General features: G+C 42.7%; 2 protein-coding genes and 1 long non-coding RNA gene across 3 annotated transcripts; 2 read left to right on the top strand and 1 right to left on the bottom strand.

Annotated features, from left to right (window-relative positions):
* Positions 1 to 96: 96 nt before the first annotated feature.
* LOC118416446 lies at positions 97 to 1,696 on the bottom strand. Its single transcript, XR_004831203.1, has 3 exons — positions 1,388 to 1,696; positions 534 to 620; positions 97 to 135 (listed from the first exon to the last, which is right to left on the bottom strand). It is a non-coding gene; the product is annotated as an uncharacterized LOC118416446 (long non-coding RNA).
* Positions 1,697 to 2,780: 1,084 nt separating this feature from the next.
* LOC118416223 (fibrillin-1-like) lies at positions 2,781 to 5,057 on the top strand. The gene is made up of 7 exons (XM_035821307.1): positions 2,781 to 2,792; positions 3,023 to 3,093; positions 3,290 to 3,376; positions 3,569 to 3,657; positions 3,928 to 4,107; positions 4,373 to 4,519; positions 4,894 to 5,057. The coding sequence occupies exons 1-7, from the start codon at positions 2,781 to 2,783 to the stop codon at positions 5,055 to 5,057; spliced, it is 750 nt and encodes a 249-aa protein (XP_035677200.1).
* Positions 5,058 to 6,075: 1,018 nt separating this feature from the next.
* LOC118416074 (mucin-5AC-like) lies at positions 6,076 to 27,385 on the top strand. Its single transcript, XM_035821131.1, has 27 exons — positions 6,076 to 6,192; positions 6,564 to 6,623; positions 6,870 to 6,952; positions 7,321 to 7,504; positions 8,081 to 8,208; positions 8,501 to 8,666; positions 9,495 to 9,602; positions 9,881 to 10,009; positions 10,481 to 10,906; positions 11,105 to 11,182; positions 15,110 to 15,232; positions 15,404 to 15,526; positions 15,683 to 15,805; positions 16,082 to 16,267; positions 16,522 to 16,644; positions 16,872 to 16,994; positions 17,136 to 17,321; positions 17,764 to 17,883; positions 18,148 to 18,333; positions 18,819 to 18,882; positions 19,292 to 19,439; positions 19,861 to 20,006; positions 20,287 to 20,419; positions 20,631 to 20,735; positions 20,872 to 20,973; positions 23,063 to 23,275; positions 27,175 to 27,385. The coding sequence occupies exons 2-27, from the start codon at positions 6,596 to 6,598 to the stop codon at positions 27,349 to 27,351; spliced, it is 3,711 nt and encodes a 1,236-aa protein (XP_035677024.1). The 5' UTR covers positions 6,076 to 6,192; positions 6,564 to 6,595; the 3' UTR covers positions 27,352 to 27,385.
* Positions 27,386 to 27,422: the final 37 nt, after the last annotated feature.

Raw genomic sequence — 27,422 nt, 5'->3', positions numbered from 1 at the left:
TGACATATTGATAGCTATAAGAAATGAATATTCTCACCTGGATCTAAAGTATTCCTCATTTCATGTTCCCCAGATAACAGTGAACCTCTGCTTATCATGGCTGGAGACTGGGCTATGCTGTCAGCATAGTCTGGCCTGTAGTAGAGATACAAAATACATTGTGAAACTGAGGCTAAAAGTGGGTAAATGGGAAGTGCAAATACATGCAGCCCACATGAAAGAACTACTTGCAGAATGCATTCTTGCATAGTATAACTTCTGCATTAAAAGTCAACAAGGTTGTAAAATGTTCACACCTAATGTGGTATATGACTTCACTGAGCTGGGGAATATACACAACATGTTTATAATTTTTTGTTCTGGTCAAGTTGGTCTTCATTATTCACACTTCCTAAGACCTTTATTATTTACACTGACAATTAAACATTCCCTGCAACCTGTCACAAGTTCTCAGAATGTCCAGAATATAGTTGTCTCTACATGTAGATGCAGGGTATTATAAATACAAATGATTTATACATATGCACACATACCTTGGGGCTACCTTGAATAAGGACTTGTGTGAGTTGTCATCCTCTTCTCATTCCTGGTACTTCATTTTCTCCCAGCACTTGTCAAGCCTTAAACATAGATAACACATGGTAAACATGGCTTCAAGGTACAATGGTAGGGATAGTGGATTACATAATTTTTTCCTGATGACATAGTTGTTGACAAAGTGGAAATCTGAAGAGCAATTCTTTGTCAGTAGTATACCAGACCAATTGATTGTAACCGGACCACCTTTGATTTTATATCCAATGTCTGCAAGTACTAGTACCTTTTTACATAAGCTTTTAAAATCGTACCAGTAATAAAACTTACACTTACTTACAGTAAGAAAAATATTACAGCTTTAAGTCCAAAGTACTGTCTGTGCACTGATTTCAAACATTTTCATAAAAATTAGAAGTATAGAAGTTTTGTATAAAATAGTGTCCCATGTATTATATGTATGCAACTTCCCCTCCATGCACTGCATGAACTATGGATGTGTTACTGTCTACTTTCAAAATTCAATTTGGAGACTCTTTTGATTGCAATTGACTTGGCTAATGTTTGTGAAAGAAGCACACTTCAAATATATATATATTCTATTATAAAATGCTCTACTTTTGTTACTACAACAAACGAGACAATATCAGACAGCAGGTATTTGTTTCGCAGTAATGACGTCATCGCTCTGAAAAACATCATCTCGTTGTATTCCTCCACTGAGAAATTAAAAAAAAACGTGAGAAAAATTCCGAAATTATACAAGCACTCGACAACATTCCGTCTAGCTGTTGCATTGCATTTGGACACACAAAAAACTGTATAAAGTCTTTAAACGATCGAATTAACTTACCTAAGTCGGATGTTCAATGACGAAGGCACTCATCCACTCTTCTACGGGGAAAAATGCGGCTCTGACCAAGAAAATGCGCATTTTCGGGTGTTTTTTTACGTTCACGTGTTCCTTCTACCGTGGCCATGTTGCCTCTGAAATATGAAGCGCCTGTGACCCGGATATGCATGCCTGCACGGGGGTCAAAGTCAGCGTGCACTATTGCGCAATCAGCCGGCTCACGTGGATCGGCGGCGGGCGGGGGATCGTGTTCTATGCCTAGTAGAACCCACGTTCGAACTAAGTGATCGAATTCAGGGCCTTTGAAACAGCCGTGTGTTATAAAAGACCAATACTGTTTACACGAAGTGCCAAAGTACCAAGATCTGTACCGTCTCTTGCAGAATGTGGCTTACGTGGGATCTAAATTGGTTTATGTGTCTAACCCCTTGCAGTGTTCTTGTACTGGGTAATTAATTGATGGTAACTAAAAGACCATTGTATTATCATTGGCTTTACGTCATCCATAACTCTGGCTGTTTGCGTAGTCCTCTGGATCCCGGTCAGCACAATTACCGTTGCGTATGTTTGGAAACCAATCTCTCTTGTCTAAAATCTTACCACTTACGTCAAAACTTATAAAATACTTAATTTTGGGAGATACGACGTATGTCCATTAATAAGTTAATGTGTTTGTTCAAATCAAAGATGTTGAGTGCTCAAACGCCTATAAGTAGCCTATATTTACTGCCTAAGACTTAAGTTTGGCACAAACATGCGTTGCTGGAGAACGGAGAAACTCGACTTTTGTTAAAGCTATCACGACATCAAATGCTATCGCAACTTAAATTGGTAATGTAGGTAGGGGGTCCCGATGTTTGGAAAGTTAATTAAGGGATACCACGATACTTGAGACCCAAATAAGTTATATTTTGATAAATTATTGGTTGAAAAACATTTAGATTGCTTGTTGTTTGCTAGTCATTAATGAATTTTATGCAAAAGTGAAGGGATATTTGAACATGGCCGGCAATTACAACTTTAGTCGATATCTAGTATTTAATAATGGTTTATAATAATGTAATATTTGATATCCAGGACGCAGAAGCCCAAAATATTATGTTTTGTCTTAAAAATTCTAACAAAATACCATAAAATACATTCTAGGAAGACATTAAGACCCCTACATGTCTACACTAGCTTAGAACTTAACAAACGTGGTGCTTCTTGACAAAGTTATCATAGACTATCATATATTCGCCCATGAGATCAACCAATAACTGTTTTATTTTACAATACAGAACCGTAACATTATCCCTCAAACAAGATGGATTAACTTCAGTCCCAGCTGATAGCTTGGACTTAAAACGTTGATATTGAATATAAAATAAATATCTGATACTATTTTGCAGACATGTCCAGCATTGCAACATATAGGATGTCTCACTGGAACATGTTATTAACCGAGAAATAAGTGCGTTTGTGGTACTTCAATGATAGCATTATCGTAGTGCCAGGTTTTCTAGATCACGTGCATTGTATACATCGTTTTCTTACATGTTTAGAGGGTCAATTGTACTGTTGACATAGTTTGTTTTTCTTGTGAACTAGATTACTTACACTGTCTATTGATTTCGCTGATCACGTTTTTAATAGAGTGAGGACCTGCACCCCCAAGAATATAAGTCAAATGCACCGAGCCCAGGAGTACAGAGCTGTGAGGAAAGGTAAGTGTAGCACACAGTAAGTAACAGAAAACATTAAAAGATGTACACTAGACAAATCCGGTGCTTCAATGTTTTATGCATATATTCACATAACAGTTAATGTAAAGCTATAACGGAGTAAAAACTCCAAGTGTCAAATTGAAGAATCATCATACAGTCTATTTCCATGAGCATCCTTACTCCATTTTCATTACAGGTCTAACGGCGCCTCATGCGAGGCTCTCAAGCATTGCAACTGGTGTGAAGACTTGGACTTTCCCATCTGTAAAGAGACTTGTTTTAAGTATGCTATTTTGATAGATTCCCACAAATGACACTTTCAGACATTGAAATCATTCAGCATAACATAACATAACATAACATAACATAACATAACATAACATAACGTAACATAACATAACATAACATAAAATGTAAAATCATGCAAATGTTGTTTATTTTTTAAATTGTAACGTACCTATTTTGTTCATCACAGAACACACACCGTGGCAAGCGCAGAAGAGACTGGAACGGAAGTTCACATAAGGGGCGAGCGTAGTGCAACAGGCGACCCACTCTGTGCTGGTACGTTCAATTTAATGAATAAGAGTTCCACAATTTCAGTTCCATGATAACGTTCGGCAAGAGATGACGGTTGATAAATTTGTTTTACTCCACAACTTAACTATGGATCATGATATTGATGCACATGATAAATGACAGCATGTAGTAACGAGGTTTTGATACTGTAGTTTGCAAGAAAAATGTGTTATTAAGAAGTCAGGGGTTTGGATATGGGCACGTCAAACCCACTCTCTATTCCTTTGATTTTCTTACACTTTCTACCACCATCAGGGGGCAACGTGGACTGCAATAGTGTACCACCTGGCCAGTATCCAGACATGATTGACTGTTCCGGGTTTTACGAGTGCCCGGACACGACACGAGGACGCCCCGGGCTTCAGCAGTGCCCCGAATCAATGTACTTCGATTGGGACCTTTTGACGTGCATGGACCTAACGCCAATATGTGTTGGTAAGTTCTTCAAACACAGTTCAAACACACCTATTACTAGCCTAGTCTTTATCTTTATCATATCTACCCATCATCATTTTAATTCTACATTACGTCACACCAAATGAAATGTAAAAAAATATGCTATCCAATTTTCAAACCTAATATCATGAGGAATAGCTACATGTAGTTAGACGTAATTGCATATAAGGGTGCTTTATGGACGGCTCATTAGAAAATCTAGATATTTTCTTTACCAACAACTAATCTCCACTCATGATTTCAGTTCTACAGTGCCCGCCGGCCCCAGGTAATGTAACGATGGTTCCTCCCGGTCCGTACTACCCCCAGGACGCCGTACGGTTCACCTGTGACCAGGGATATGAGCCGGACGGGGCCGCCAGTGCGACGTGTCGAGATAACCAAACATGGAGTGAGCCTTTCCCAACATGCAGAGGTACCAAAATAAATTCAAGGCTAACAATTTAAGCCACCCCCCACCCCACCCAAACATGGTCACCTTCATTCTGCTCTTTCTAACCTTTCACGTATATTTTCTAGATGTGGATGTATTTGTGTAGCCAATATTTTTTCCTTGACTTTAACATCTAGGGCTAATATTCAATCAGATCTTCCTGCGAAAGACACGGGGCCAAAACTCCACCTTAGTTGCCACAGTGGCTACTTGGACCCTTTGATACTGTTTAAAGATTATTCACGACAAGGATTATATTTTCTAATGAAATGTGGACATTTTTACTATCTCACTATGCTATTTCGCCCCTAATTTGTAATTTGTTCATGCAGATAGAGATGAATGTGCGGATGCGACCCACACCTGTGACCCCAAAGCCTCCTGTACCAACACGATTGGTAGTTACGTCTGTGATTGTAACGTACCCGGCTACAGCGGCGACGGCTTTGTCTGTACGGGTAAGAAACCAATTCTCGGAGTTCTTCTTGATGCATAAATAATTTCTTACATTTCTATAAGATTGATATCCCATCAAAAAAGCCCGTAATCATGGGTAACCATATTTGTGCCGAAATATTTTAAGAAAACATATAAGTTTCCATAAAAATTATTCATATTCCTTCGGTGCAGATAACAACGAATGCACAGACGGTACCCACAACTGCAATCAAAACGCCGACTGTACCAACACAGCAGGCAGTTATTCCTGCAGTTGTATGTCGGGCTACAGCGGCGATGGTGTGAGCTGTTCCGGTGAGGAATCTTGCAACATTTAATGAACTGTGTAGTGCGCGAAGTTTGTTTAAGTAAGCATAATTCATCTTTCTTTGCTTCGACAAGCAATGTCTGATAAATGGAAGTTTACAAGCTTACGTTTCATGATATAATTTACGTATTTATGCAGATATCGATGAATGTACAGTTGGGAGTAATTCCTGCAGCCCCCTTGCCTCCTGTGCCAACACACCCGGTAGTTTTACCTGTGCTTGTAACTTGGGCTACAGCGGCGACGGCACTACATGTACTGGTAAAGGCCCCCTCTCACTTGACGTGCGGCACGCTTGCGGCATTGCTGCGTTCGGAAGATGCTCAACGAATTTCAGAGATAAAGAACGAATTTTCTTACTTGTTGTGTATTTTGTGGTCTTCTATGTCACACTTTCACGTATTGCGCAATATCTGAATTATAACAAATCGGAGAAAATAACAAAACAGTACCGCAGTGAAAGAACGCAGCAATGCCGCAAGCGTGCCGCACGTCAAGTGAGAGGGGGCCTTAAGGAAGAATTCTGTAACTTTGTTTTAATGTCAAAGTGATATCGTGACGTGTGTTGCCATTTAATCCGAAAATGTTGCATTGGGCTGTCTTATACACTTTAAAGACTAATAACTCATCATGCAGGTTTTAAAGTCTGGAATTACTGCACTGGAGTCCTCGTTTTAATCAAATTTTGAATACACGAATACTGTGAGAAAGCTTATTTCTTTGTTAATTTTTCTTCATGCAGATGACAATGAATGCGCAGATGGAAGCCATAACTGCGGCACGGACGCCACCTGTACCAACACACCCGGCAGTTTCACCTGCGCTTGTAATCCAGGGTACAGCGGAGACGGTCTGACATGCACAGGTGAGGAACAATTCTGTTTCTTTGTTTTAATGCAGGAATGATAAATGTGTTTGAAGACATGCATGCTGCAAATCTCGGAATAGTTGCACGAAAATTATTTTCTTACATCTTAATATACGTATGTAATCTAATATATTGTAAGAAACACGTTGTCTGTGTAGAAGTCGATGAATGCGCAGGTAGGAAGCTGCAGCTTTTATGTTAAACTTTTCTTTGTCATCCTTAGACGCCATCTTGTTGGATATGGACGTCATGATGTTGCCATCTTGTTTCCCATTTGGTCGTTCACAAGAGGACATGCAAATTTCTCAACACACACTACTCACAGGCATCGTTTTGTTTCATTACTTAATCGGCTTCCCTCGTTTCAGCCTTGCAAAGTTCCACATTGGCTCCCACGGCCATGATCCCGGGAGGCCCACAGCTCAGCCGTAAGTACTTTTTTTCGCGGCAAAGTCACCATTTTCTCTTGTTGTCTGTAATGTTTCATTTTGATGAAGCAACTAAATCATTTTTGCATGCCATCTATGCTTCCCGTACAGAAGCCTCTGCAGTTACTAAACACGAGAGTCATGATGATCTTGGTTTCAATACATAATAATAGAAATATTATAAAAATACGTAAGACAAACAAACAAACAAACAAACAAATCTATACCGTTTTTTCTTTGCTTAAGCTTCGCAGACTTGTAAGATGCAGGCGGACATCCTATTTGTTGTCGATGGTTCCTCCAGTATCCCGCCTGAAGAATTCGAAAAGGTAAGGTATTTGAGATAATGCTGTTATCAACGAGAATTAGGCATCTCTTGAGAGACATTGATTGTACGCTCTAATTCGGATAAACTTTTTCCAAAATCCCTTTTTTTATGAAACGTTTATCATTTTTGTAAATGTGAAAAATATAAGAAATAAGGTACGCGAATGCTAAATGTTACTATGATCTATCTGAAGATGTCTAATTTATATTTTCGTTGTAAGTATTTGAGATATCTTAAGATACATAGAACGTCTTTCCTTTAGAACGTATTTCTTGCTTTGGTTTAATTGGATGGAAACTCGAAAGAGCTCTGATTTCATTATGTCACTCATATCTGTGCTCTTATAGCATACCTTCTTATTTCTTACAGGTAAAGACATTTCTTAACAACATCGTTGGTCACTTCGACATCAGCCCCACAGCTACCCAGGTGGGAGTTGTCCAGTACAGCTCGTCTCCGCAGCAGGAGTTCGCTCTGAACGCGCACAGCTCACTGGTCAGTCTGCAGCAGGCCATCAGTAACATCGTTGTCATCGGCCGCGGTACCAGCACAGGTACAGTAAAAACTCGTCTTAGACAGGTTTCTTCTTTTTACCTTGAACTTGCGAGACGGGAACTGGAACGGCAGTTGAGTAGAGTTGTACAATAAACCATTGTTAAATGAAGATCTCTCATTATACCACGCCTCTTCTCTGGTGTCTTTGCTGAGGACGTTTTCTTCAAGCGTTTTCGTATTTACCACAACAGGCTTTTGTTACAGCGACAAGATGTTAAGGTTAAACTTTGTTGAGATGTCTCAATATCACAATCGTACCTGGAGATTCTACATTCGTCGTCATTTATCATTGCACTCTTATTCGTCATACAATCATCGAGTGTGTGTTTGTGTAGTACGAAATTCGGCTGTCTTCTTACGGGAATGATTATGCCATATGGTGTATCATTGTCACTGGTTGATTCTGTTACAGCTTGCTTAGGAAATACTACGAAATCAAAATCGTACAACAAACTATGACAATTGGCACCGCGTCATTATTTGTTTAAGACTAAAACACGCGTGATAATACCATAAAGCAATGTTACGATTTATATATGCCTAAGATGTCTAAGAACGATTGGGCTTGTTGTAGGATCTGCGCTGATATTTGCCCGTGATCATGCCCTGACCGCGGCTAACGGCGCCCGGCCGGGAGTGCCCAAGATTGTGGTGGTGATGACAGATGGAATGTCTGCGGACGATGTGACCCTCCCCTCTCAGGTAACAACGCACGATCCCGTTTATTACTACACTCTCTTTGACTCCGTAAGATATGTGTGGCTACTTAAAGAGGTAAGATGCAAAGGACATGAAAAGACACCGACCACAAAGTCCCGGAATTGTGCTCGGCCGTTCTACAATCTTCTGTTGCCGGAGTTGAAGTTTGTTTTCTATAATTTAAACAGCTCCAGATCACGGTAAATAAGACAAGAAAGACGTGGTCGATAGCATCAGGAGCTGCCCGCCAACTTTTGCTGTTTATTAGCAAACAATTTGTTTCTATTTACTGTAGAATCTCCGTAACGACGGCGTCACCACGTTTGCTATCGGTGTGACAGACATGGCAACCGACTGGCAGCTGGCCGACATGGCCGGCAGTCCGGACCACGTTTTCACTGCCTCCGACTTTGATGCCTTGGACGGCATTACGGTGACGCTGTCGTCTCAGCTTTGCGAAGGTAAATTAATTTTATGACGCGTCTCACAAATTGTCCATCCGGTGAAAACCTAACGTATTGCCTGACGAAAAGAAACGCTACACACAAAGCACGTCTCTCTCCCACTTCTCACATACGTACATGTACTAGTACTTCCCATGGCAATGTTGTCATCGTCAAAAGTACGGTCTTTACATGTGCCAAGGAATTGTCGTTGAATTCCCCGTGCTGAATCGTTCGCGTAGATGGTCGAAATAATGCACTCGGGATCACTGGAGCTGGTAATGGTGGCGAGTTCCAACGTATGATAAAGGTACCCGAAGGTGGGCGGGACCCGAAGGATGACCAGAAGTATAGTCCTCCAGCGCTGATGGGCGCGTTGCCTAAACGTAACGGGTTGCCATTACTAATATCTGGCGGCTTGGTCACTTGTTCACCAACGATTCCGAGTTTAAAAACAATTACGATTCTTGAACGCCAAAATGTTGTTTTTAAAAGTCTACTACAAGGATCCCAGTCCATTTTGGGCTATTTGTGGGATTTTTTTCATGACTTGGGCTATAATCAACTGTGGAGGCTACGAGCACGCGATGGAAAAATACGCCACCATCGTAAAATTGTTTGTTTAAATGTAGTTCTAAATATAACGCACATTACCTGTCATGTGACAAGTTGCCACAATCCAGCTTGTGTGATATATCTGAGATAAATTGTTTCATTGACTGTTAACCATAAGCACGTTATGCATCAGGAATGTTTTATCAATCAATTGACAAAGATTGAACAAAAGTCTAGCAAAACATTCAGTTTGTGCTTAAGTATTCTTCTTCTCATAATTTCTTGTTTTAGATGAGACTGCGACATCGGAACCTACAACGACAACCACCCCAACATCTATGCCGACCACTACGACACCTCTACTCCCCACTCCTGAACCGGATACCACAACGCTCAACGGTAAGCACATTCATATGCATTAATATCCTATAACTAGTTGTTTGCAATGTTTAATGCGGCATCCCCACCATGTTGCATTATGACACCATGTCGGTTCTATTCTGTATCTAGTTGGGAGAGATATGAACACTCTAACCAATGGGTAACCAATAGCACGATATTCATCAGCAATGTCTTTATTTATCCATTGCTAAAGCTTGAACTCAAGTCTAGCTAAAATATTGAGTTGAGTTGAGTTTGTGCTTAAGTCTTATTTTTCTCATACATTCTTGTTTCAGATAAGACTACGACATCGAAACCAACAACAACAACCACTCAAACACCCATGCCGACCACTTCCCCAACGCCACCTCCGCTCCCCACTCCTGAACCGGAAACCACAACCATGAAACCTGCAACAACACAAGGTGATGCAGCGAGTACGTCATACTTCAAGTACACGTCAAACATGAACATACGTCACACTTCAAGCTCACGTCTGCTTTAACATTTGTCATGTTCACGTCGTGTATCTATATACGTCACACTTCGAGCTGACCTTATACAGCTCACGTCATACATAAAAGTTAAGCTCACATAATGCATTTATATACATCACACTTCAAGCTGACCATATGGATGCACATACGTCACACATAAAAAACAATATACATCACACTTTAAGTTCATGTCATGGATGCACGTACGTCACACGTCAAGCTCACATAATACATCAATGTAAGTCACAGTTCAAGCTCACGTAGTACATCAACATGGTATTACGTAACACTCCAAGCTTACGTCTGCATTGACATTTGTCCAACTTCAAGCTAATGCAATGCATCCATATACGTCACAGCTCAAGCTCACGTCTGAATACACATACGTCACACTTCCAGCTCACATCGTCACGACAACGACAGAAACGACACTTGAACCAACGACAGAGATGATGACAACGACAGAAACGACACTTGAACCAACGACAAAGATGACGACGACAGAAACGACACTTGAACCAACGACAAAGATAACGACAACGACAGAAACGACACTTGAACCAACGACTGAGATGACAACAACGACAGAAACGACACTTGAACCAACGACTGAGATAACGACAACGACAGAAACGACACTTGAACCAACGACAGAGATGACGACAACGACAGAAACGACGCTGGCACCAACGACAGAGATAATGACGACGGCAGAAACGACGCTGCAGCAAACTACAGACGTCGCGACGACGTCCGAATGGCCTACAACAACAGAGGATAGAACGACGATTGATGGAGCAACAACTCCAGACCCCCTTTTGTTCGGTACGTTCAGAATCTTCTGCTTGCTTCGACTACATAAGTGAACAGTGAATGATAAAAAAAATTGAAATTTTCTTCGGTTTTGCTGCCATCATGTTTTCTGACAGTCAACCATTGGCCCAACCCCATTGGCTTTACTCTAACTTCTCCCTCTATCCCACCATTTCTTTCCATCCTTTCTTTTCATGTCCTATGTTTTAGCTTCGCAGAATTCCACGTTGACTACCCTGGCCTCCCCTCCGGTAGGTCTACAGCCGGTAGTACCCACAGCGCTCAACAGTAAGTATTCATGTTATTCAAAGTTTTTTACAATTTTTCATAGGACATTGTGGCATTATTACTATTTGCTTTTGGACAGACGAGGACAATGTGGCACTGGCACTCAAGTTAGTAGCTTTTACTAACAGTGTCACATACACAGTACAGACTGAAGGTAATTTGTCTTTTACCTCCCCGACCGAAGTAAAGTACCCAGGTCGTGTAAAGTGCCTTTCCCAAGGTCACAATGTCTGGGTCACGGCGGGTATCTAACTCAGGACCTCTCGATTCCGAACCGAACACTCTACCAGTTACGCCACACCGTGACATCATTATTACTTTCATGTTTTCAGATATACCATGTTAACAGTTAATGGCCCTAGCTAACGAAGACTTAAGTCCTGCGTTATCGCACTAAACCAGGACGTTGTGATTTGACTTTCCGCTGTAACCCGGCCGACACTTGGACCAAGACGTTGTTACTTTGCATGTGACCCGTGGAACCAGCATGTTGGGTTTTGACACCATATCGGTGCTATAAGTTAAGAGAGAGTTTTTATACATAATCATGTCGCAGTAACTTGGAGTAATACAGTTTTAACCTGCAGAGGTACAACTGTGATTACTATTGTTGAATATTGTACATAATATATTGTTGTTTTTTTTTTTTTTTTATTCGGACAAATAAGACATAGAAGACAGACATAGTGGTGGCGCACTCAAGTTGGGAACTTATATTCACGCCACCACTATACATGTGTACAAAGACTTAGACATAACTGAACTAAGCGAAATACAAAATTAAGAAAGATATAAATAATACTAACATCAAGTAAAAATTAAATGATGTGTAACAAAAGTTGGTATGAGCGCATGCCGGTTCCCCTACCCCAGTAACAAAAGATCAGATTTGCAGAGAACTAAAAAGTATAAATCAGGATATAAAACGTTTAGATATTGTAATAAAGTTTTGGGTTAAAGTAAGAATTTTGGAATTTAAGGAATATGAGAAAGAAGGACTTCCATTAAGTAATAAGGAAATATGCATATTTTCGGAATGTGTAAATAAGTTAAATGACTGTCCTAAAAGCCGAGAAAGTTTGCCGAGGAGAAGTAACCTTTGGTTGGTGTAATTTGGGCAGTGAAGTAGGTAATGGGCGACTGTTTCGGATCGGCACCCGCAGCTACATGCTGGGCTGTTACGTAGCCCTCGGGAAAAGAGACTGGAGTTCAAGCTGCAGGTGCCGATCCGAAGACGAGTCAGCAAAAGACAGGGATAGCGGGGGCCATGACTAAGGTATTTACATTTAGCCGGGCGGAATTGTTTGAAAATAAAGGTTTTAAACTGACTAAAGTTTAAGGAGCGGGTTGAGGGGTCGAGGTTGTTCCAGTGTGAAATACAGTATGGATAGAAAGACTTTAGAGAGCGGTTTGTCGAGAGATTGGTAGACCTTAGGTTTAGCTTGTTACGTAAATCATATGTACATTCGGAAGAAATAGCTGGGGGGACAAAATCTAGTAGATAATCACGAGTTAAACCGTTAACAATCTTGAAGAACAAGCAGAGACGATGGACATGTCTTCTATCTGATAACGTTTCCCAACCCAGCTCCTGACGACATGACAAATACGACGACCCCCTTATGGCACCTGTCACGACAATTGAGCAATGATATTGGATACGTTCAATGAGATTTGATTGCTCACTTGTAGTGCCGTGCCAAATGACGTCGGCGTATTCGAGACATGGACGAATGTATGACTTATATAGCGTTTCCAGAACATTGCGGGGGAGCCTAAATTTCAGACCACTGAAGAGATCAACACTTTTTGAAACTTTGGAAACAATATGATTGACATGTGCATCCCAAGACATATTTGAACTTAGAATCACTCCGATGTGTTTATGGGTGATAACAGTTTGGATCAGACAATTGTCAAGATAAAGGGGTGGGTGAACAATGGGATGTCTTTTGACAGAAATACACATTTCTTCAGTTTTCTGTGGGTTCAACTCCATGAGCCATTGACAGGCCCATGAGTGAATTTTGGACAGGTCAGAGTTTAGGATCGCTGCAGAATCAAAAGGGTTCTTAACTATCTCGAGAAGAGAACTGTCGTCGGCGAAAAGGTAGGGTTGCGAAACGAGATCATTTACAATATCATTGATGTATATGAGAAAGAACAGTGGGCCTAATATAGAGCCCTGTGGAACGCCTGCATTGGTATTGAGCCAGGATGAAGACTGACCATCTATGACAACACGTTGTGATCTTTTGCTAAGATAACTCGATATCCAATTTATGAGTGGCCCTTCGACACCATTACATTGGAGTTTAAAAATAAGTCCAGAATGCCACACCCTGTCGAAGGCACGGGAAAAATCAAGAAAGACTGTTCGCACATCGTATCCAGACTCTAAAGCGTTTAAAATAGTTTGTGTAAAGTGGGCCAGCTGGCAAACTGTGGAATCACCCTTCACAAATCCTGATTGGAAGCGATACAGCAGATTACTGCTTATGAGATGATTGTATAAGTGTTTGTAAACAATTTTTTCAAGTACCTTCGACAGGGCGGGGAGAAGAGATATCGGTCGGTAGTTACTTTTTTCTTGTGGATCGTTCTTTTTGTAGATTGGTATGATATTGGCAAATTTCCATATTTGGGGAAACGAGCCATGAGTGAGTGATAGATTAAATACATAGGAAATCTTATCCGCTATCAATGGGGTGATCATTTGCAGAAAATAGTTGTCGATATTGTCGTAACCATGGGCCTTGCCAGTGTCGAGATTTAGGACAAACTGGAGAACTTCTTCGGGAGAGGTACTGATGTGAAAGAGCCGACTGGATGTGAGGTAACAATGGCTTGGGAGATAGGCATGAGAATCATTGATAGTAGACTGAGATACAAAATATTGGTTTAAAATTGTTGCTTTCTCCAACGCATCAAAAATAGTAGAGTTTCCCTCCTTGAGAGGGGGAATGGAAGACGTGACTTTGGGTCGATAAAAATATTTAACGATGTGCCACCATTTTTTACTGGTAGTAGATGGGTCGTTAAGAGAGTTCGTTAGATGTTGGTAATAATTGGATTTACTATGGGAGATAAGGTTAGAGAGCCTGTTGCGTACCTTACGGTATGCAGCCCAATTTGCATCTGTATTTGAGAGCCTTGCTATGCGGTGTAATTTGTCACGAGAGCGCATAAGATTTCGAATTTTGAAAGTGATCCAGGGTTTGTTTTTAGGTTTGATTAGAACCTTTTTGTTAGGGACACACTGATGCTTGGCCTCTATAATAAGATCAGATAGTTTGAGAGCAGATGCATCAACTGATGGGAGAAGATATATATCGTTCCATTCAGGTAAAGAACAGAATGTCGTGAGTTTATCTAGGTCCATTTTAGAATAGTCCCATAAAACACGATGATAAGGTTTGGGCATGTGTACTGACAGGGTCATAGAGCAGATTGTGGGACAGTGGTGACATCCTGACAGCGGGGCTTGGACAGAAACGGAATCTACATAATTGGTGGCATCAGTAAAAATTAGGTCAAGGAGGGAGGGGCTTTGGGAGAGATCACAGGTGGGTTCATTAATAATTTGACCGAGGTTTAAAAATTGAGATGTCTGGTACAATTTGGCACCGACAGGTGAGGTAGAATCACGGTGCCACCACTGCGCATGCTTTGCATTGAAGTCGCCCAGAATGACAATCGCGTCAGGGCGGGACGCCCTTGCCATCTGAACAGAGTCAGCGAAAGCATTAATGAATTCATCGACAGTGGACTTAATATATTGTTCATTTAATGCGGTTCATTTAATGCAGTGACTTAATATATTGTTCATTTAATGCGTAGAAAATTTGATACTTAAAATACTTGGGTGCCAGTATGATGCATTAGGTCATGTCGACCCATCCGTATGAAAAGATTCTGTTCTTACAGATATTGACGAATGTGCATATGGGAGCCACAACTGCAGCCCCGACGCCACCTGTACCGACACAGTCGGTAGTTTTACCTGTGCTTGTAACCCAGGATACAGCGGAGACGGTCTCACCTGTACAGGTGAGGAAGAATTATGTTACTTTGTTTTAATGGGGGAATGATATATTACCATCTGTCTAAAGACTAATAAATCACCACATAGTTTGGAAAGCCTTGAATTGCTGCGCTGTGCATTGAATACATGGATACTGTAAGAAAACTTATTTTCTTTGTTAAACTTTTTTCACACAGATATTGACGAATGCGCGGATGGGAGTCACAACTGTGCAAACGACGCCACCTGTACCAACACAGTCGGCAGTTTCACATGTGCTTGTAACCCAGGATACAGCGGAAACGGTGTCATCTGTACAGGTGAAGAAGAATTCTTTTAATTTGTTGTAATACGGGAATAATATATGTATCTGTATCTATATAGCCGGTATAACCGCCGTTCGGCGCAACACACCAGTATATCACCATGTTTCTGTCTAGAAATATTATTTTCTTTACTAAACTTTGTTTACGCAGACGATGACGAATGTGCAGATGGGAGCCATAACTGCAGCCCCGACGCCACCTGTACCAACACTCCCGGCAGTTTTACCTGTGCTTGTAGCTCAGGATACAGCGGAAACGGCATCATCTGTACAGGTAGGAGAGTGTACTTTCTATCAACTTTAAGATAGCTCCAGTATATAATGTAGATGTCGCCGCAACGTCAGGCAAAGTTCGTAGTTTTCAATGTTACGTCGGGGACGGCGTCATCTGTACAGGTAGGAGAGACTGCTTCAATTTTTTTTTCTTTTTTATCATGGTATACAGCTCCAGTATCGATTTCACCGCAACGTCAAGGAAAAGTTCGAAGTTTTCAATGTTTTATCAGATACTATGACGTCATACATTACAGGCATTTGTTCATGATTCCAGCTCAGCAATGTTTGACACTGATCGCCCCTGCTCACGGAGCTCTGAGTCCGACAGGACCGTACCATGTCCAGGACGTGGTGACGTTTATCTGTAACCCGGGGTACGAGCTGGACGGAGCCTCCAGTGTGACGTGTCAAGCTAACAACAACGGTCTGATTTGGAGTGATATAATTCCAACATGCGGAGGTACAACTACGAGTATTAAGTTTTTTTTTAAATTGACAATGATATTTATTTGCACGTTCTTGTCTATATTGGCTAAATGCAGTAATTACATGAAACATTTCTGTAAAAAATCATGAATATATATACATATATAAATTTGATATATTCAATGCTTTGCTTATCTGAGATTTGTTGGATACTTGGGTGCCAGTATGATATATTTGGTCATGTCGACGCCATCTATATGAAAAGATAATTGTGGTTTGTTCTTACAGATATTGACGAATGCGCAGATGGGAGCCATTACTGCAGCCCCGACGCCACCTGTACCGACACAGCCGGCAGTTTTACCTGTGCCTGTAACCCAGGGTACAGCGGAGACGGTCTCACCTGTACTGGTGAGGAAGAATTCTGTAACTATGTTTTCATAAGGGAATAATATCTGTATCTGTATCTATATAGTCGGTATAACCGCCGTTCGGCGTAACACACCAGTATATTACCAGGTGTCTAAAGACTAATAAATCAGCATATAGGTTGCATAGCCTTGAATTGCGGCGCTGGGCATTGAATACACGGATACTGTAAGGATGATTATTTTCCTTGTTAAATTTTGTTCATGCAGACGATGACGAATGTGCAGATGGGAGCCACTACTGCAGCCCCGACGCCACCTGTACCAACACAGCCGGCAGTTTCACCTGTGCTTGTTACCCAGGATACAGTGGAGATGGTATCTACTGTACAGGTAGGAGATACTGCTGCAAATTTCCTCTCTTTCATCATGATATATAGCTCTAGTATAGATATCACCGCAACGTTCGAAGTTTTCAATGTTTCCCCAGATACGCAGACTTCATTCATCACAGGCATTTTTTTATGATTCCAGCTCAACAATGCCCGACTCTGACCGCCCCTGATAATGGATATCTCAGTCCAGTAAGACCGCACTATGACAAGGACGATGTGACGTTCATCTGTAACTCTGGGTTCGAGCTAGACGGGGCCTCCAGTGTGACGTGTCAAGCTAACAACAACGGTCTAACATGGACTGCAGCGGTTCCAAACTGCAGAGGTACAAGTGTTGATAATACTAAACATACATTGAGTACTTAAATGTCACACATGCGAGAAGGAGTTTGTATGTTTTGGCCATGCTTAGCATCATCATTTTCAATTTTGACGTCACATCGGCGCCATGTTTGTTTTCTCTGGCTTTTCCATCAAAATAGAACAAAATGCTGATACGTCAATCTGTCATCATGTCCTTTTGTATCCTTTGTTTCCGACACTTTGTTTTAAACAGATGATGATGATGAACACTTTGTTTTAAAACTAGTCACAAGAGAAAAATATAGGTGTGGACACATCTCCGATTTTCCTTGAGAGATAGAGACAGGCAGACACAACGACAATTATCTATGCGTGTGACTGATAATGTTTCTTGTTTGATTGTTGAATACACATTCTAAACGTCATTTATAATGAGATAGTAAACTGGCATTATATCGTTGCAGATGTCGATGAATGCACAGATGGGAGTCATAACTGCGCCCCTAATACCTGTGTCAACATTCCCGGCAGTTTTATCTGTACCTGTAACAGCAACAACAACGGCAATAGCATCACTTGTGCTGGTAGGAAAGATTCGTTAATCCTTCATTTCCATACAGAAAAAAATGGTTTAACTTTGAATCTGCACCTGGAAGACGAATAAAACAGTATTTTCATGTAAAAGTAGAGAACATTTTGTCATTTAAGCTCCGATGTATGGTGTATTGTATAGCTCCGCTATAAACGCCATGGCAATGTCTACATGGCAATGTCTATTCTTTATTTGCAATTTGAAATGTTTTCTGAATCAATGTGGTACCATTATAAACATTCTTTAATGCTTTCAGGTTTACAATGTCCCAATTTGATGGCCCCACTTAACGGGTATTTGAGCCTTTCTGGTCCACACTACCAGCAGGACGTGGTCACTTTCATCTGTAAACCGGGGTACGAGCTGGTCGGGGTTTCCAGTGTGACGTGTCAAGCTACCAGCATCGGTCTTACATGGAGTAATACGGTTCCAACCTGCAAAGGTACACAAGTATGTGTTTATAAATGAAGGACACACATCGTACATTTAAAGGTTTACAGTGTTAAATCTGTATGTATTTTTCATGCTTGTGTGTCGTTATGTTGATTTTATGTTATTACTGGAACGAAGTAGATTAGATCAAACATGTCCGCCAATTAACCTTCTATTTTCTTTTGCACAGTTCCGCAATGTAAGCTCCACGCTTAGCTCTCGAGAGGTCTACGGCTTTGAGTGCCCATAACGCTCCTTGAATTGTTTTTATTATTACCATGCATTTTGATGATCATGCATTTTTATGAAAAAGAAAAAAAAAAAGGGCTACGATGTACTTACGTCATGTTAATACGAATACTGTTAAACACTACGCATGCCTTATACACATAAGTATTGGATGCCTAATCATCGGTTGATAGCCTGAATGATGATGTGGAACAGTTCCGCCGTTTTCCTATGTATGAAAATGGACTGCCGTCTTTCATGTATCAGAGCCCGCAGCCCTGTCACCACCAGATCTACTACTCTTTGGGTCACCACCACCAGGGCTAATCTGGTGAGTACGTATAGTTTCAACAAGCTCATGAGCATTTAGGTTTTTAATGTGAATTCAAACATTACGTATTCCATCTAATGAGCCACAGCATTGCCTCACAACACGTACCGAAAATATTCAATTTCTTCATTTTTCAATGAAGTACGAGTTATTTTCAGTCGGCATAAAATTATTGAGACTGCATTCAAGCATCATAAATGTTTGTTTGCTCAGACGATCTACCCCAATGAATAATGTGAACAATGATAATGATAATGATGATGATGAAGTTGATGATGATGATATCGTTGATAATGTTGGTGATGATGATGATGATGTTAATGTCAATAATGATGATCTTGTTGATGGGGATGATGTGATGATGATGTTGATGGTAATGATTTCGATGATGGCGAATGTTGCCCTACAGGGTAGAGCAGAGTGTCTTTATCCCCTGCGGCCAGACACGTGACCTGAATACCAATCAGCGACAACAGCTGCGAGACAACTTCCGTCAGCAGGTGGCGGACATGGTGGAGTTACCGGAACGTTATGTCCAGAACGTTGTCATTACCGACGTACGTGAAGTCTTATTTAGAGTGATATTAGCCTTCTGTCAACGCGATGAAGAATTGCATTGTCAACGTCGCAGTTTTAACTTCGGGAGCATTTTCGTCGGTTTTATCTACTTACTCTTTATGAGCTGAACACCAGTACGTTATTTCGTTACTTCGTTATAATCACGGTGTTCAATTTAAAACTAATCAGAAACTACATTCATGTTATAATTGTGATTAAGCATAGGGTCACAAACTGTCTTTACTAAATTTATATTAGTATCTATTTGAATTGTTATCAGATGTGTTGTTAAAAACAGTTTTTAAAATGTATAATGAAGATTTAACAGCATAGGAATAATATATAAAAAGTATGCTGGTAGATCCTTGACCATTTTGTATTCATATTGAAGTTTTTAACTGTCATTCGTCTATTTTTCAGCATGGGATTACTTTCGAGCTGCCAGCTGCAGTGCAGGAGAAATTCCTGACGGTTTCTGCCGATCTGCTGCGCCATTACAGTTTTACCGTTGGAGATGATATCAATCCCCATCTGTTTCAGATTCGGGATCGGACAGACTTCACCGAGTAAGTCAATCAAATGCATGATATAACAAGATTCAAGTTAGACACACATGCTGTAGATCTAGGAAAGCCATTTAGATAGCATTTTGATTTTCATATGTACTGCAGGAGTGCCAATTATAAGACGAAGCAACAGAAAGAGCATGACGTCAATTTGCGTAGCGCTACTTTAACTTCCCCTTTGCATTCATTTTAACTTCAGTTTCCTTACAAGCAACTTCTGGACAATGTATTCACGAGTGAAATATATGACACTATCAATTACATTGCTGTCATGTTTCAGCATGGATGTAACGATAGAGTTCAGCGAGGACTTGACCAGCCAGCTTTCTTACCAGCTGCTCCTAGCTGTCAAAGAGATGCTGATGAGTGCTGGTGTCTCTTGCACCTCAAGCAGGTTATTGGCGAGGGGAAAGGTAAACCACTATTTTGGCTCTTAAACAATATACACAAATGTAGAATTGTGACAGACAAAAAATCTGTAGCCTGTAGTCATCGAATAACACCCCAGGCACACACACACACATAAATACATGCACATCAAGCAAGCGCACAGACACGAACACACAGCAAGAGAGACACACATTTACATGATCTATTTGATCTCAACAAAAGTTTTGTTTGCAGGATTACATCACTTTCTCCATGTGGAAAGAACCAGACAGTACAATCAACCTGAACTTAGAAGTCAAAAAGATAAAAACAGGACCCCTTCGACTGAATCTTCAACCGGTAAGTCTTAAAAATACCCTATGCGTCGATCCCTTTGTATCTGTATATTGCATTTAAACGGCGAAGTGATTTCGATGTATGTGACTCAAAGATGTGGTAGGATCGATCGGGTGACTTTGCTGTACATGTGTTTCAGGGCCTGGTGTTAATTGGTCACGTCAGCTGTTACAATGGGACCTTTGCCACCATCTGCCCACAACTATGCAACTGTCAGACAGAAGACGTCTTTTCTCTTGAGGTGAGTGAAATTCTTCCTACTCTAAACAAAGCTTGTCCAAATACGTCAGAAAGTCATGTCAATGACATTGTTCCAGTACCGGATCGCATTATCAAGGAATGCTTTGGGCAAGATGGCGCTAAGACCCCGAGGAAGTGAACATCGTGTATGGAAACAGTACAAGAATGTCAAGACAAGTGAACGCCTAAACCCTGACCTTGGACCACAATTAATGTATCAGTGCGTGCCCTATACACAGAAAGGCAAAATAGTCATAGTCTTGGAGCAATATGAGCTCGATTGATCGTGATGACGTCACGATGACGCACTACCAGATAGAAGGCAGGTGGAAGACTGATGACTAAATTCCATACCAATTTGTAATTTGATCTACTGATTCAATGTAATTTGATCTACTGATTCAATGTAAGTCTTTATATGGCATTTATTGACTATAAAAAAGCCTTTGACTCTGTAAAACACAATATTCTATGGAGAGTGATGGAAAGAATGGGTGTCCCCAAGTACATCACCAACTCACTACGACAGCTGTACAGACGTCAGCAGGCTGCAGTGAGAGTAGAGGAGGAGCTGTCCGACTGGTTTGAAGTCACCAAAGGCGTGCGGCAGGGATGCCTGGTCTCTCCGGCCTGTTTCAATTTCTACTCCGAAGCAGTAATGAGAGAATCTGCCGACGAACTCTCCTGGATTGGGGTCAACATCAGTGGAAGGCTCATTAACAACCTGAGGTTCGCAGATGACATTGGCCTGATAGCAACATCACCAGAGCGTCTGCAGGAGCTGTTGGACCTAGTACACACAGTGTCCATGGAGTACAGCCTGGAGATTAGCACCAAGAAAACCAAGGTCATGGCAGCAACCAAACAGCCCACAGAACTGAAGATCTTCTGCCAGGGGGTCCAGCTAGAGCAAGTACCAACCTTCAAGTACCTGGGTGCCATTATTGATGGATCAGGAGGAAGTAGCCGAGATAGCCAGGCACGCTTGGGAGCAGCGCGGATAGCCCTTGGTTCTCTGGAGTCCATCTGGAAGGACAGAGCCTTAAGGAAGTCCACCAAGCTGAGGGTACTGAAGGCACTGGTCTGGCCAGTAGTGACCTATGGCTGTGAAGCTTGGACACTCCACGCCAAAGACACCCAGAAGATCCAAGCCTTTGAAATGAAGTGCTACAGGAAACTGCTCAGGGTCAGCTGGACTGAACACCGCAACAACGACTCAGTGCTAGCAGAACTGGGAATAACACGAACACTCCTAAACCTGGTGAAAAGGAGGAAGTTACAGTACTTTGGCCACGTCACTAGGGCACAGAACATATCCACCCACATACTGCAAGATCAACGGTACCAGAAGCAGGGGGAGACCACGGAGGAGATGGTGTGATGACGTAAGGGACTGGACAGGCTGCTCCCTGGCGGTATGCACCCAGACGGCCAAGAACAGGGAGGAATGGCGAAGACTTGTGCTGGAGGCTACCATAGTCCCCGACCCTCCTGATGAGGATGGGACTAGGTGAGGTGAGGTGAGGTGAGGGTGATTCAATACCGACTAGCAACCTAAGCTGCCGACGTCCTGGTATTCCAGGTAAACGACCAGTCGTAGAATATCCGGATGTAAACAAAAACAGCGATCGTTTGTATCGGGTACAATAAGGATCAATAAGCCCTTTCACAGAGGTAAGAACACATGTGCGGCGACAGTAATTCTAGGCAATATGTCAAAGGTAAAGGCGCCGAAATTGAAAACATTACCCATCTGGACCTTGTTATGCAAATCGAACAATAGTCGAGACAAGGACTGACAAATTCAGGGTCTTACCCTTTGACATACAGTGGAAGCCAGTTAATTGCACAACGGATAACTGCACACTTCTGTTTATTGCACGAAATCCCAAAGCCTCGTGATGTTGTCCAGCTGAGTAACTTCGCTATGTTGCACCATCCGGATAATTGCAAAGAATTAGCTGGCAAATGGGGAGTGCAATTAAATGGATTCCTAGAATTCCTGTCGCCGCACATTCGTTCGGACCTCTGTAAAAGGGCGTATGTTTTGTATGACTTATAAATGAATTTTGTTTTGTATCTCCCTTTAGTATGAGGACCCTGTTGCCAGTGCGGGGCTGTCCACTGCTGACAAGCTCGGGCTGGCTGTCGGCATCCCCGTAGCTCTGGCAGCCCTAGCAGCACTAGCGGCATTGCTCATGTTCTGCCTGAAGAAGAAGGGGACGTACAGGCCACCGACAGTCAAGCCGCGGAGGAGAGTCGTCTCTCCCGCCGTGGACTCGTTCGAGACCAACATTTATAGGGTAGGGAGTTCCATTTGTATTTGCTAGATTAGGACAGACAGGCAAACGTGCTATCTTTATCATGCCTTCCATATGTAAAGACATGGAAATATATTTTCCTTTCGACAATCCTGGCATTGTCTTTTGAATGGGACTAATTAAATTATCAAATTTCGTCGGATTATTAGTCAGCAATAAGTCATATATGTACACTATACCCGTAGTGTAAAACTGTTTTGAATTGTAAATGTTTTCATTAGTAGTAGAGGCTTTTAATGCTATGAGGATTTTTTTAGATATTTGTATCATCACTTACTTCAATGTTGTTGTTGGATGTCCATCGTCACTTCGATGATGACTTCAATGGCGTCTCTGGTGCGACCGAAGGCCGAAGGCCGAGGCGCATATGCGTCCGCATGTCGGGCACACGACAGCGGTGCTGGGGATGGGTCTTCCCTCCTTCTCTTTCTCCTTCCTGTCTTGTCGTTTCTTCTCTATTTCATTTAGTCTGTTGTTTTCAAAGTTTTTTACTCCCTGATGGACAGCATGGCGCCATGCGCATCTGTCCATTGCAGTAGTCTCCCATTCCCGGTGTGGAATGCTGCATGCGGAGAGGGACGACTTCAGTGAGTCCTTGTGGCGCTTGTAAGGACGTCCGTCACACAACACTGTCTTCGGGAGTCGTGCTTCGTCCATGCGCACCACATGGCCAGCCCATCTCAGCTGAGCTTTCATGATGAGCGCTTCAATGCCCATCATGTTTGCTCGACGGAGCACTTCTGTGTTGGGAACCTTGTCTGTCCAGGAGATACCCATAATTCTGCGCAGGCAGCGGAGGTGAAATCTGTCCAGAGCTTTCAGCTGCTTTTTGTACAGTGTCCAGGTTTCACAGCTGTAGAGTAGCGCTGTGATAACAACTGCTTTGTAAACTGCCAGCTTTGTTTGAAGTTTGATGCCACGTTCACCCCACAGCCGCTTCCAGAGCCTACCAAAGGAGGAGCCGGCTTTCGCAATCCTGTTGGACACTTCCTTGTCTGTGCTGCAGGATGAGGTCAGTGTACTTCCCAGGTAGGTAAAGCTCTCTACACTGTTTAGCTCTGTTCCTTCTATCATGATGTGAGGAGCTGCTAGTGACACTCCTGGCGCAGGTTGAAGCATCACTTCTGTCTTCTTCAGGCTAATTGTTAGCCCGAAGGCTTTACTGGCTGTTGACAGGCAGTTAGCGAGCTCTTGCAGGTCCGGTTCGCTGAGAGCAGCAAGGGCGCAGTCATCTGCAAAGAGAAAGTCTCTCACCAGGGCCTCCAGCACCTTGGTTTTTGCTTTGAGACGCCGTAGATCAAAGACCCGCCCGTCGCATCTGTAGCGGATGGTTATCCCGGCATCTGTCGCAGAGAGTGCCTTGAACAGCATGGTGGCAAACATGAGGCTGAAAAGTGTGGGTGCCATAACACAGCCCTGTTTTACTCCATTCGTGATAGGGAATGAGTCAGATACTGTGCCGTTTCCCACAACACGGGCCATCATCCCATCGTGGAATGACCTGATGATGCTGACAAACTTTGGGGGGACAGCCCAGTTTGGACAGGATTGACCACAGGCCCTCTCGGCTGACTGTGTCGAACGCCTTGGTTAAGTCCACAAACATGATGTTTGTGGACTAAAGAAAGCTTGTCTCAGCTCATCCTGTCAGCGCACCGTAGCTGTCTGGACATCTAATACTGCGGTCGAGAACAGAGACAATATGCATCAAAGCACAAACAAAAGAAGACAATGCTCTGTGTTGGAGCCTGGAACGTCAGAACCCTGATGGACAGAAAAGACTCTGACCGACCAGAACGACGTACAGCTCTCGTAGCACGTGAGCTACAGCGATACAACATTGACGTTGCTGCGCTGAGCGAAACACGCTTGGCGGACACAGGGGAGGTAACCGAGTCTGGTGGCGGATACACATTCTTCTGGTCAGGAAAGCGTCAGGACGAACCCAGAGAATCCGGGGTTGGCTTTGCCATCCGGACCTCACTTGTGAGAAAGCTAGAAACCCTTCCCAAAGGAATCAATGACCGTCTTATGGTGATGAGGCTACCCCTGAAAGGGAATACTCAGTTGACCCTCATCAGCGCATATGCCTCTACCATGAGCTATGCCCAGGAACAGAAAGAACAATTCTATGAGAAGCTTGCACACTTAGTGCATACCGTACCCAAACATGACAAGATGCTGCTCATGGGGGACTTTAATGCTCGCGTGGGCAGCGACTGTGAAGCATGGCCAGGTGTCATCGGACCCCATGGCATAGGGAGGGAGAACTCAAACGGCCAAATGCTCCTTACACTCTGCTCTGAGCACGACCTCACAGTCACAAACACCCTGTACCAACTACCGGACATTCACAAGGCCACTTGGATGCATCCCAGCTCAAAGCGATGGCATCAAATAGACTTCATAATAACAAGACGACAAGACATCCGTGATGTGCGCATCACCAGGGCAATGAGAGGAGCAGACTGCTGGACTGACCACACGCTGCTGCGATCAAAGCTCTCTTTCTCAACTGCAAAGGCAGACCGTAAACATATGAGGAGGAAAGACAGCACGAAGAAGAAGCTTGATGTCTCAAAACTTTCACATGTGGAAACAAAAGAGGCGCTAGCGAGAAACCTCAGGAAACAGATCAAGAAACTGCCAGCTGAAAGTAACCCAGAGAAAGCATGGGGCAACTTTTGCAAAGTAATGTTTGACACATCCGAACGCACATAAGGTCACACAAAGCGTAAACACCAGGACTGGTTTGATAACAATAATGAAGAAATCACCAGCCTTCTGAAGGAAAAGCAAGAATCGTTCACACGGTGGCTGAATGATAAAAACTCCACTGCAAAGCTTGATCACTTGAGACACCTCAGGAGTAAAGTTCAAGTAGAACTCAGAAGAATGAAGGACAAGTGGTGGAAGTCCAAGGCGGCAGAACTGCAACAGTATGCAGACGAACACAACACAAGAATGTTCTTCTCAGGTTTGAAAGCAGTGTATGGTCCCTCGTCCAATGCCATGGCACCCGTTCGCTCAGCTGATGGTACTCTCTTCACAGAGAAGAGCGACATAACCGAGCGCTGGAGACAACACTTCAGCCAGCTGCTCAACAGACCTTCCAATATCGACCAACAGGCAATCCAGGACATGCCGCAGCGACCACTCTTGGCCTTTCTGGATGACCCTCCCAGCCTGGAAGAAACCCAGAAGGCCATTAAGCAACTCCAAGGAGGAAAAGCACCTGGGCCAGATGGCATACCCCCTGAGGTCCTCAAAGAGGGAGGAGATGCTGTCACAGCCAAACTGACAGAACTTATGCAAATGTTCTGGAAGGAGGGATCGGTGCCGCAGGACTTTAAGGACGCCAACATCATTCATCTCTACAAGCACAAGGGAGACAGAGCAGCATGCGATAACCATAGGGGAATCTCGCTGTTGAGTGCTGCTGGAAAAGTCATGGCCCGCATTGTCCTCAATCGCATCACACAGCACCTGCTGGACGACGTGGTGTCAGAAAGCCAGTGCGGCTTCAGAAGTAACAGAGGAACCATAGACATGGTATTTACACTTCGCCAAATCCAGGAAAAGTGTCGCGAACAAAATCAAAACCTGTACATCATGTTTGTGATGTGATATTTGTATCATCACTTACTTCAATACATAACGGTAAAGGCGGCATGGTAAAGTGTATGCTTGAATAATATTACCAAATAAGCGCAAACACCACATACTATCATATCACATAGTTTATGAATTGTATTCAGGAACCATGTGACACGTCGTTAGATAAATTGCCAAAAATTAGGTCGTCGTAGGAATGATGAGCAATATGCAAAGCAGGAATCTGAGCTCTTACTATGACTCATACCATACGTTGTTCGTTACAGTCCTCCATTGACGACAACCTAAGTCACCAGGTCGGTAAGAAGGGGCCCCAGCTGAACCGTTTCCGGGACCCAGACGCCGTGTACGGCCGCCTGTCGTCATCGTGGTCCCCACCGCCCAGTACGGCCAGCTCCACGTCCACACGGGCGAGCTGGCTCTCAACACCTGATATCTACTAGATATCCTCGTCTTCAATGCAACAGAAGATAACACAATGTGTGCGTAATAGGGGTGGGGATAAGTACAGAAC

This window comes from Branchiostoma floridae, chromosome 5 (genome assembly GCF_000003815.2).
Source record: "Branchiostoma floridae strain S238N-H82 chromosome 5, Bfl_VNyyK, whole genome shotgun sequence".
Lineage (NCBI taxonomy): Eukaryota > Metazoa > Chordata > Leptocardii > Amphioxiformes > Branchiostomatidae > Branchiostoma > Branchiostoma floridae.
This window is presented reverse-complemented; position numbering and strand designations above follow the sequence as displayed.

Excerpts from the sequence above, each read along its gene's own strand:
- LOC118416074 (XM_035821131.1), top strand. The coding sequence starts at position 6,596 with ATGATCCCGGGAGGCCCACAGCTCAGCC. Across the intron at positions 6,624-6,869 it reads GGGAGGCCCACAGCTCAGCC|CTTCGCAGACTTGTAAGATG; the intron begins GTAAGTACTTTT and ends TCTTTGCTTAAG. Across the intron at positions 19,440-19,860 it reads AGAACGTTGTCATTACCGAC|CATGGGATTACTTTCGAGCT; the intron begins GTACGTGAAGTC and ends TCTATTTTTCAG.
- LOC118416223 (XM_035821307.1), top strand. Across the intron at positions 3,094-3,289 it reads GTACAGAGCTGTGAGGAAAG|GTCTAACGGCGCCTCATGCG; the intron begins GTAAGTGTAGCA and ends TTTTCATTACAG. Across the intron at positions 4,520-4,893 it reads TCGAGATAACCAAACATGGA|ATAGAGATGAATGTGCGGAT; the intron begins GTGAGCCTTTCC and ends TTGTTCATGCAG.